The 12500-nt window shown below is 38.5% G+C and overlaps 1 protein-coding gene across 1 annotated transcript in view; it reads right to left on the reverse strand.

Annotated features, from left to right (window-relative positions):
• Positions 1 to 12500, reverse strand: part of LOC308286435 (contactin-associated protein-like 4) — a gene marked incomplete at both ends in the record, with an annotated part of 145620 nt that overhangs the window by 119927 nt on the left and 13193 nt on the right. The window contains one exon of the mRNA XM_080727455.1: positions 4297 to 4407. Within this exon, the coding sequence (XP_080583581.1) occupies positions 4297 to 4407 (111 nt within the window). The remainder of the gene's footprint in view (positions 1 to 4296; positions 4408 to 12500) is intronic.

Below are 12500 nucleotides of genomic sequence, written 5' to 3' on the forward strand. Positions count from 1 at the left end.
CATTGTCATTCAGCTCAGAGTTACAGCTATTGTATCAACATTACTGCACTCCACAAGGGAGGCTCAATGACCTGACATAGTTTGCCATAAAGTCGGGAATGGGAAAACGTGACTTGTATTTAACCCATTAGGACCTGAGGTTGATTCTACAATGTCTTCTAAATCCACAACTTATGTTATACATATATCAGCGGCGCTGCTCAAAGCTTTTCATGTCAAGTTCTACCAAACGTTTATGTATTTGGCCGCCAACCCTCCCTCTCAAAATATTTTGGTTTTGAGTTAAATATTTTCACTTAAAAAAAGATATATATATTCAAAGATTTGCAAAGATATTCAGGATTTTTCAAAAATAGCAGATCTACAAGCACATAGCGCAGTTGGTTTGGTTAAAATCTATACAAAGAAGCTTTCCCCGGCTTAATGGGCATCTAGAAAGACAAGGATGATGGCTTTCTAAGAGGCAAAGTCAAGGTAAATCAATTAATCAAATGTGTGGTGTAGCTGCATATCTTGTGCATGTGCATGTGCATGTGCATGTGCATGTGCATGTGCATGTGCATGTGCATGTGCATGTGTTCTCTCATGCAACTAGAGCAGATTTGGGGAGGGACTATTCACTGGACCTTTTCAGGGCACAATCTATTTCTGTGGGCAGCCCTGACTAGAGTTCATTTCATTGAAGCCCCTAGATTTGGTTTTAGGCTACTCTGTATCTGTTGACTTGATAGACCGGCTGTGACTGAAAATGTTTAACTGAATCAGTGTGAGAGAGGCTGCAATGACATATTAAAAAGTCTTCATTAAATGTATTGCTGAAAGGAAGAAGAAAATGACATTACAGTAGGGGAACAACTTTCTTTTTAGTTTTTCTTTTTTTTCTCTCCATATCACAAGTGGGTCAGGCAAGGTATTACATTCTAGGGCCAATATCCTCTCCTAGTCTTCAATTGGTACCAATTCACCTGCAGTATAAATAGTTACCGTAACGCATTACGGCTACAATCATTCCGTAATGTGTTGGTAGGTACAGCATGTTTTTAAATCAAAGTCCAGTGTGGATATGCCATACTATGAAGTTTATTTTAAAAAGAAGGTTGCTCTGAATATTTTCTACAGTAATGGGTTAAATGGACCACTTTCAAACAGCTCCTTCAATACCGAACACATGCCTTTCATAACCCAAAGCTCCTTTGTACTCTCTCATCGCTCGCTTATTATTATTCAGTGTACGGTGTTCTAAACACTGATCTGGATCAGGTCTACAGTATGCGTGCTGACAGCTTTGGCTCGATAGATTTTCCTTTAACTTCTTTTCCCTCAACTCAAATAAGCAAGCCTTGGGCAAAAGACTTATAAAACACAGAAGACAATTGAGATTGAGATTAAGTAAATCACTGTGGATTGTATAAAAGATCCCACCTGCAGTAAAATACGGTAATAGGATTAAAATAAAAATCACAAAGCAATACAAAAAGAAACAGGACCACATTGAGTGTTTGCTCACAGCATCCACCAGCAAACACACTGGGGTAACTTCATTCTGCTGGCTAAGCATGGGTTAGTTGGTCAACCCATTCGTATTGTGTCAAGAAAAAAAGCATACTGTATCCCACATTCCCAGCTGGTTCTATGCTTTGACACTCGGATCAACTGCTGAATTTCATAAAAATGCATAAAGCAGCAAAACCTTTGCATCCAAAAAGCTCATAAATAATCCATGACAGCTATTTTCTCAAAGCCTCACATCAATGTCCAGCGCAGTATTTCATCCTTTTTCGTTTTTTATTGTAGTGGACGACTTACATTCAGATTTATTCCCCTTGTAAGGGGAAGTGACCTTGTGAGAGTCAGTGATGTACTATTCCAATATAACACTAATATATACGATACCGATGGGTAGCTGTAGCTATTGTGTTGTGTTGTATTGGCTTCACAACCCCCATTGCCAGAGAGCTATCTATCTATTTCAATCCAAAGGAGAAGTCCCTTTGATGTTTTGTGTTTAGTGGTCTGAAAACGGACATAGAATGTCTGAGGTGTTGGCTTCTTACACTGAGGTGATCATTGCTATTTAACCCACAGAGCAGAATACAGCTCCTCACTCACAGAGGGGAGATCCGGCTAAGGTTATAATCTGGATTGCAACGTGAGCAGAAGTGAGCAACGCAAGGTATAACACAATGTATAACACAGTAGCTATACGGAGACTGATTGCGGTTATCTCATCTAACTTAACAAGGCTAGGTTAAACAGTACATTACTGCACAGTAAAATGGTCTATAACATTATGGCTCTATTCTTCTTAACATTTACAGTGAGAGTCATGGCAAACATTTGGACGAGTATTATGAGCAGCTTTCTCCAGATAAGAGCAGCTTACTTTAGATAAGACTCTATATCAAACACATACTTTTTCTAGGCCCACACTGTTTGACATTTTCTAATCATTAATTTACATCAGAGGATTAATAAACTGATGACTGATGACATTGACTGCTACCGGTATATGATGACTTTGACAAGTTACGGCCGACCTATAAAACTGCCACTTTATGAGTTTGATGAGTTCCTGGGTAATCAGCAGGTCACCTAGACATGTTAATGGTGTCTATCTTTGGAGTGGATCGTTGCAAGTGGACAGGGATTATTTTCCAACTCCAGAACATCTGTGTGCATCTTTTGTGGAATATTTTATGGATTTTCAAAGGTTAGAGGAATTCTCTGAAAGCGTGGCAGGGAACAACTTAATGTGTCTGTGTATGAGCATTCTTTTAGCCTCTCTTGTATGATGTTAATTCACACACCGGACTGTAATACCTTATTACTTGGACTATGTAACAAGAACACATTGTGTATTTATGTATTTTGATCATTTTTTATTTATTTATTTTGAAAGTGACAACATATTGTTTTTGCTTGTACTGTACTCAAATTAGAGTTCTTAACGGGCCTGAAAATTAAGGCCCCTTCCCTACTGGGCCCTAACTGGGCCCGCCCTAGCCCCGGCCCGGCCCGAATAATTAGAGAGTCATTCCACGAAACCGGTACGATTTGAGGTCCCTCTAATCCTTTTAGCTGTATTTTATCTATTTGGTCACCAAAATTGATTTTTAAAAGCTTTTATCATTAATTGAAATGTTCCCTTTAATATTGTGTAAAACTTACATACATTTGATCTTAATTCCAGAAATTATCTTCAATTCTTTTAGTAGACACCACCTATTTTGTCCATTTTCTCATGTCCCCGATGGCTGCTAAGGAAAGTGGACATGAGATATAACTACTAAAAATGTAAAATAATGCATAAATTATGCTATTCACATAAAACCAGCAATGTACTCTATTGCTGGTCATGTTTAGTATTTTAATAGATAGATGATTTATCATTAAAATCACATAATATAGCTCCGTCCCCCAATCGCACTCAACCCCGTTACAAAGTCATTCTCCTCTCTGTAAAAAGTATGAACTGCTCCTTTAGTGACATCAACAACATGCAATGGCATTCTACAAGTCTTCTGAGCAGGATGCTGCAGAAAGAGGATATTTCCCAACTTTTTACACCTATTTATAGTCATTTAAACTTTCATAGTGTGGTCGTAAAGCTTAACAACTCAACCCCGTTACATGAAATAAAGATAGAAAACAATCATTTGTGAAAAATATCTTTGTTATTTCAACAATGTATCTGATTTCCTAATGTCATGCATGCCATGTGGTCTCTTCTTAATCACCACAGGTAGAGTAATTGCCATCTTGAGTAAAAAATCTCAACCCCGTTACACTCAACCCCGTTATCAATGTCAACCCTGTTAAATGGATTATTCCATATAAAAATATTAATTTAATGCCTGAGATGGGAAAATATGTTTTTCTGCATGTTAAATATGTCCTTAATGGTGTGGGCTATTCAGAAAAGTAATTCATTTCGATCAAATTTTCCCGAAAAAAATGTCCAAATCGTACCGGTTTCGTGGAATGACTCTAGAATACATTTTAGGCCCTACACAGCCCGAAAACGACGGGTCGAGTCGAGTGAAGAATTTGAGAACTCTATCACAGAGTAAAAGTAATATAAATAATACATATATTTTTTTTTTCATTGAGCCCGAGGCCCGGCCCAACTAATTAGCATACATTTTAGGCCCTACCCTACCCTAAATGTCGGGTTCGGCTCGGGTTCCAGCAGAATGAGAACTATGGTATAGCTGTATGACGTTTACAATCAAGCCCAGAATGCAATGTTCTGTATTTGATCCATGGAAAGGAGCAGTTCTGTAACAGATTCCTCACCTTCTCTTCTGTTGACCTTAGCAAAGCCCGGCCCATGGCTGTTGGACAACTGGGAAGAGCTCCTGAAGAATGATGGCGGTAGACCAGACACCAGTGGACTGTCACATACCTCTGTCAACCATTCACAAACAACAAAAGATGAGGGTTAATGGTTGAGAATCATAGAACATTTCATCAAAACCTTTTTGCAAACCTTTTTGCAAACAGTGTGTGCCCAGGATTACATTAGTCAACTTACACTGGGTGAAACAAATGGGTTACAAAAATCGTAGGATAAAAATGTAAGAAAAAAAAAAAAAAGAAAAACCATTATGATCGAAACAGGAGAGCATGTACATCATTACATTATTTTGTAGTTTGGGTCGCAGCAGCTGAGAGAGAAGAGTAGACGCTGCCTGTGAACTGGAAGGTCACCAGTTCAACCAGCTGGTCCGTCACAGTGTCACAGTGTCACAGTGTCACAGTGTCACAGTGTCACAGAGTAAGAAACTTAACTGAATGAGTGACACAGCTCAACATCACCATCCAAGCAGCCATCAGCTGGGTGAAGCTGAAGCCAAATGTCCCCCTACGGGTCAAATGGTGTAAAGTAATTGAGTACATTTACTCAAGTACTGTACTTAAATACAATTTTGAGGTATTTGTACTTTAACTTGAGTTTTTCCAATTTCCAGTACTTTTACTTCTACTCCACTACATGTCGGATCCAAACATTGTACTTTTACTCCACAACAATTATTTGAAAACTTTAGTTACTTTGTCGATTTTTATTATTATTACAAAACACGCAGTAACCACTTCAGCCCTATATACATTTCAGCCATTTGAAAATAGCCGATCTAAAAGCTCACAATGCGAATAACTCAGGTGTGGTTATAATGTGCAAATATGTCTTCTCTGTGTATTTTTGGTTACTTCCTGAAAGGCCCGATTGAAATACACTGATATAATAATCATAATACTGAATCATAATATCATCCCCCTCCCCTTTTTACAGTTCAACAACACTGTGGGTGTAACTTCAGTTGGGTCACAACCCACCTGACAACCAGGCATACTGGTGGGTGTGGCCACATAAAACATAATTTTAACACTTTCTGTACACTTTTTTGAAAGAAATCTTCCTCTAAGTATAATCATAATAACTGACGATTATTGCGACCTACGATCGCATTTAGTATGAAAACCTGCAGATCATGTCTGTCCGTCTGTCTGTGCGTCATGCTCATAGACCGTAAAATATATGGACAGTGCGAAGCCATTGGTTTCTATGCAGCGCAACTGAAGTATTTTGGGTCCTTGGCATGGGTGTCGCCATCATAGATTGAAATGCGACCAGAGGAGGCTATTGGCTGCCAACGGTCATGTTCAACCGCAGAGATACATGGGAGAATGTGGTCGGAGCCTCCCGAAATACAGCACACGAAGAAGAACACAGCCGGCTGGTATCAGTTTAGTTGGCCACGCCCCCCCCGCAACTTTATCATCAATTTTAACATAAATGGGACCTTATTTTCAGTTCACAAAACGCATATCATCGTGATTGAAAGGCAATTTTTAACTAGCAATAGGAACCATAAAGTATTTATGAAAATGTTAATTAAGGTTAGAAAACGAAAGGGGAAAATGAATGGGGTCCAATGGAGAACAATTCTTTTTGCGAACGGCCAGTGGGGAAAACAGCGCAACTAGCGGCCAATCATAGGAAGTTTTAGTTCCGTATTGGAATCATTTTAAATCGGCGGAATTCTGGTCATGCCCATTATATGGCAAAGACTTCTCCATATACGGTATGGAGCTGGCCAATACCTCTACATCTGACCTCACAGACTCCAGATATGGATATGCAGTAGCTGACCTGTTTTGTTTCAGCACTTCTCGCCCATTAGGGTCAGAAAAGTCCCGGCACAATGTCTTTAAGTAAAAAGTTTGAATACTTTTTCCACCATTGCCTATAAGACTATCTTTTTCTTTTTGTAATCTCTTATACACTGCAGTAAAAAGTGTGGAGTGATTAAAAAACAGAAGCATAACAGAGGTAGTCGGACAGGAGCTTTGGAGTTTAATTGTACAGAAAGAGGCCTATAATATTCCCTATGTGAAAATTGGCCCTTTTGCCTGTTGGATGAATGGATGGTGCCTTGAGAGGATGACAGAACAGGTTCATTAATGAGACAAGCTGGCTACTTATAGACCGGAATCAGTGGTGTCAGAGGAGACCTTTTCATGCCTCATACACTTTGATGTTTATTGGTGTTATGCCACATTGTGGATTGCCGTTAAACACACACAGACACACACACACACGCACGCACGCACGCACGCACGCACGCACACACACACACACACACACACACACACACACACACACACACACACACACACACACACACACACACACACACACACACACACAAAGTTTTAATTTAGGCTACTTGTCTTCTTCCCTCTCATGCGTGTACGGAAAAGATGTATGTATCAATGCAACACTTTGCTTAATTATACCGTATAATGCAGCATTGTAAAGGTATTGCTTCAAGGACCTTTACCATGTATAATAATGGTTTGTAGTGTGGAAAATGCTAAAATAATTGTACATATAAGTGGCACTGCATACCTTTCAAAAACACAAGTATTAACTTCAGATACAGTATATTCTATACTTTCAGCAAGTGCATTGCGCTGTAACGCCTCTCACTAAACCTCTAATGGATGTTGTTATCCACCTCTGAGACAAGAGGTAATTACTATAATTCACATTTAATACAGCTCTTGCCCTGAGCACGTACCGTGAACATGACTTTAGCTTAGATTACTTTGTCAACATTAGAGCACTTCATTTAAAGCAGCAAACAACTTCTCCTACTCATTTCTATAAACCAAAGCCTGTTGACAGTCTTTAATAGCCTGTCAGCACTAGGTCAGTCTTCTTCCTTCTACACTTGATATGCTGTGTACTGTTACGACAGCAACAACATCAGCTCTCCTCCCACAATTTCCTCCAAAATGTTACACTGATGCCTTTTCGGTGTCCTGTGAAGTGTACATATAATTCAACATATCTCACAAACTAATAATTATTATTTGGTTAATAATAAAATTACATAAATCCTGGACATTAACCCTCTTGCTTTAAACAATCGTGTCAAGTCTGGAGTTTTTTGGCCGCTACTAATCATAGTTGATATTACTGTTGATAATAGGTTTATTACAGAGAATACTGTAGCTTGTTGATTCCATTGATTACAGTAAGCCTACTGAACAGAATTAAATAGCAGAGATCTAATTTCTTTGTAATTTATTAAAGGGCAGATTGATTTGAGAAGTCTACCTGAAAATAGTCCCTATGAAAATCAATCAATCAACCAATCAACTTTTATTTACAGGCTTCAAGGTCCATTAAAAACAAACAACCACATAAAAACACAAAATACATACACAAAGTGCAAAAAGAACACCCCTAATACATAAAAACCACAGCTATAACAAAAGGCACTCAAACCAGTGTTTCCAAAATGGAGACTGATATGGGTCAGCAGCATGATAATAGAGTTTTGAGACTCCCATATTTGTACATCAATTTTCTGAGAAGTGCATGAAATGTATTAACAACCATATTACAGAACAACTCACTTTCACTGCTCCGCCTTGGTTTTCTCATTAATATTCGCATGCAGTCATTATATAAAGCAACCTGCAGTTTATACATGCTAGCCTTCCTGAACTTGACCCACAGGGGTGCAGTATACAGACGTTTACAGTATGCTCTGAATAGGTTTGCCTTCACTTCATTCTGCCTTCAAAGAATGATTCACAATCTAAATTCAAAACATCCATGACTTTTTAACGGTGCAATGTTTTGCCAATAAGGTAAATTCAGTAATATTTTAACGACAAAATGGACCAAATTTAACCAAACACAAAATCTAACAATAAAGCCATTAATGGCAATGGTCTATGTTCTATAGTATCACAAATTTACAATGACATGTTGAATCATGACAAGTTTGAATAGATTTTTAAAGCTTGTGCGATACTAAAGTAGCACATAGCAACAATGCTGTTGTTGAGAGGTAGTGGCTAACTAATCTCCCACCAGCCTTAAGGGCCTGGTGGACACAGCGCACAGACTGTGGCTGATGAGGGAACGCTCAGTGGAGAGGCGAAATGAGAGGGCCAGCTCACCAACGGCAACCTGGCTACACGCTGAGGAGATAATGTGTGGCTAGAGACCAGCCTCATGCTGGGTATAAAGAGCACATTTTTTTCCTCAGTGGAGTTTTGACATTTAAGAATTGACGTCCCCTGACCATGCGAGCAGTGAAGCAGAAACGTAGATGGCTCAGAGCAAAATGGAGGTAAATGTTGTACACCTGTTACATACGCAACCAGTGAACCTAAACGTTGACCTGAATGTGTAAAGCTACGCCCTGTGGTATAAGGACAACTTTGTTTTTTTACAACAAGGGTTCATATTTTAGATTGTAATTAGAGAAAAGAAAAGGTGAGTGTTAAAATGTTTTCATTTGCTTCGTTCTATTGTTTTATCACGTTTACCGTGCTAAAATGTGGGGCATGCATACGCATTGGGGCATGCGTACAAGTGGCTAAATATGTATTTTTAGACACAATAAGCCAGCAGTTTCTTTATTGCTATTTACAGTAACAATTCTAGCCCCCATAAGTCACATCCAACCATGAAAGGTTGCGTTGTATCTTGGGAATGGGCTTATTCTGTGTAAAATGACATATTTAGCCACGTACGCATGCCCCCAACCACTGAAATAAGAATCTCTAATTAAATCAATTTAACACTCATCTTTTATATTCTTTAATTACAATCTAAAATATTAACCCTTGTTGTAAAAAACTAAAGTTGTCCTTTAAGCTACCAGGACTTCCTCAAATCCACTAACTAATACAAAATAAAACAATTCTACATGCTTTTTTTGGTTGTCCTAATTTGCAACAGCAAATAGGAAGAAACAAGGAACTATTTAATTTAATTAATTAATTAATTTATCACTGTTCATGATGGGCAGTACATTATAAAAGTAGGTCCACTTTAACAAATGAGAACAACAATGTTCCATGCTGTGAGCTCTTTATAGCTCATTATATTTGTTGCTTGGCCTTTTCTTTTCTATTTTGCTATACTAAACATCTTTTAAATTTAAAAACTCAACTTCTCAGTGTGTTTTCCTGGTTCATACTTCATCTTCATACTTAGATGTTATAAAGAGATACACCACCATTTCTTCGGGTAAATGTAATGTTTGATTTTTGTACATGAAAGAACATGTGATGTACTAATTCAACAGCTTTTAACTCTGGGAACTTGACTACACTAAATTAATATCTGCTCAGTCACATTTTGCTATGTTAAATATACATCATTATTCACAGGTTGGTCAACTCATGCAACCTGATTGGTTGATAGGTGTTGTATAACAACCCTAACCCCTATATATCATGGCTATGAAGTCTTATGAAGTCTGCCCGTACAGTTCTATAGTACATCACTCTGTGGCTAAGAATAAAAACAGTTGCCTGGAGCCTGTTGGCTCTTTTGTCCGTGTGTAGATGCCACTTTACACGCCCCTTCTCATACCAGGTGACAGGTGCTGTATGACTTGTGAGGCATGAGACAGGAGGCTCAAGTCTGCAGCATTAAGGTCTTTTCACACAGGGAGCCACACAATGCCTGCCTTCTCACTTGGATGCACTTTGCTCATCATATGAATGTGCATAGAAAAAACACATTTAAAACCTCCCTACCGGCCCGCTCGCCTCTCATTGCAAATTAATTACTATGCATGTCTGTCACTTCCCGTGTGAAAAGCCTGTCTCTACTTCACCTATACTGTCCAAAGTTTCCGATAACATTTTAGAAGAGAAATTCTAGAAGTGTCAAAATCTCCAGATAACAACGCATCAACATAAAAGTATCAATCCACCTTATTTAGCTTATTTTTAACGGTAACCTAGCAATGGCTGTCATCTGTCAGAAACAATGCATCATTAACCAGCATTAGTAAACAAAGATTAGTCAAACCTATTGGCATCGAAAAAAGTGCTTTTATTTGGAAATATATAACCTCAGAGTTACAAGTGAATACAACTGTGCAGATTTTACTGTGCACCAGTGCCAATATCTCATGGGCAGCAGTAGGTGACTTTTGATCTTTCTCGGTTTTCCGCTTTTTTTAGAGCCTCCATTGGGAGAAGTTTACATGTGCTTGGAACATGTACTGTAGGTGACCTTTGATCTTTATGGGGGAAGCACACACATCTCAAAATATTTCAAATGTGCTGAACAAAAATTATGTACAATGGTGAAGGGAACTGGACACATGTATTTGAATATAAATAAAATATAAATATAAATAATACATTTTCTACTTGGAGGGAGCTACACACCATTGTGGCCCCATATGGGCAGAAGTGAAAGTGCTTTTTGAGGTGCTGTTGATAGAGGCCCCTCAACATGTGATAACAATTTGTATGTTGGCCCCGCCCAACACACTTAAGTCATTAACCTTCAACATAAACCCCAATGAACCTCTCTTGATTCTCTAGTTTAATTTTTGATTCATTTATTCTTTGTAAGCATGTTTGTTTTTTGGTTTGTTTTATCTGAGTGAGATCAAAGTCACTGACATGTTCCAAGCGCCACCTAAATTTCTACCAACCAGAGGCTTTAAAAAAAAGGGGGGAAAAAAAGACTTTCATCATCCGTCAAATGTTTTTAATCGCTGTTGTTACTGCAGACAAGAATACAGGAGGGAGAGAGTGAGAGCGAGAGAGAGAGAGGGAGAGAGAGAGAGAGAGACAGACAGACAGACAGACAGACAGACAGAGCCAGAGAGCCACAGTTGCAGAAAGAGAAATAGTCATATAGAACCACTCTACTCTCCTCCAGCCCATCCATCCATCTACAGCGTCCAATTTACCTTTTTACTGAAATAACACAGCTCCCACAGAGGCTACAATGGATCCAAAGACACTGAATACTGATGAGCACCATCCATCACTTGAACAAACAACAGCAACCAGAAGCTATAAAAGTTCAGGGCAGTGTAAATGCCCCAGACGTTCAGCTTAGCGCTGCTCACCGGGAATCTTTCTGAATTATTTAATCTTTCAGGACCGTGCGGAAGACAATGAGGCCCAGTGCTTGGTTTTGCACCAGAGGGATACTAACGGTCATCCTCAAGCAGAGAACAGCATTCTCTTTATGAAATTGTACAACCCAACCGTGAACCACAACTTGACCACAAAACGTACGTCCAGGCGGTCCAGCCCAGCATTCTCAATTTAGGGGACCCCAGAGATACAGTTATTACCAGTTGCTTCTACGATGGAGGCCAGACTAGAAAATACAATGGTAGCAAAAATACTACACAGCAGATGGAATCATCAGAGCAGTTTAGCAAGATGATGATAGCAGATCTACAAGCTCACAACATGTCGCATTCGTGACGCATTGTGACTGTGAGCTGTGAGTCTGGCTTAAGTAGAAAATATGATGAATATGTTAAAACTCAATAATAGTCAAAATAAGAATCTAATGAGGAACTACCTGAATCCCAGGGAGGAGAGACCAAAGGAGGAGTGTTGAGTCAGGCTGCAGTGTTTGACACTTTAGAACAGAAGGTGGAACAGTGCATAATTGGCTCTACCTTCATAGAGCACAAATTATTTATAGACAGTCATAAATATTATACAATGCTTTAATATTAAAGGTATTAGGGAACTCTGCAAGTTGTCAATATGTATTTACATATTCTCATCAAGCTGGCTTCTAGGGCTGCCACTATCAATTATTTTCTTTGTGATAATTCTATCGATTACTTTTTCAATTCACTGAATAATCAAGATGTTTTTTGTATATACGCATTGTAAGCTTGTGCATTGCCTATTTTCACTATATTGATTGATTGAATTTTTGACATTTTTGTCAAGCTTTTCACCTAAATATGGATAGATTAATCAAAAATGTTATAGATTTTTTTTTTATATAATCAATTAAATTGATTAGTTCGATTAACTGTAGCACCTACCCATACTGGCTTCCCAATGTCCTAACCGTCCTCCAAATTACATTCTTCTCTCTTTGAGGGCTGAAAAAGCTTTTTCTAATAGATGATTTGTTTTCATTAAATTAATTCAAACAAAAACAAACTATAAATCTTTCATCTACA

Source organism: Nannobrachium achirus (assembly GCF_963921795.1).
Source record: "Nannobrachium achirus genome assembly, chromosome: 1".
Classification (NCBI taxonomy): Eukaryota; Metazoa; Chordata; class Actinopteri; order Myctophiformes; family Myctophidae; genus Nannobrachium; species Nannobrachium achirus.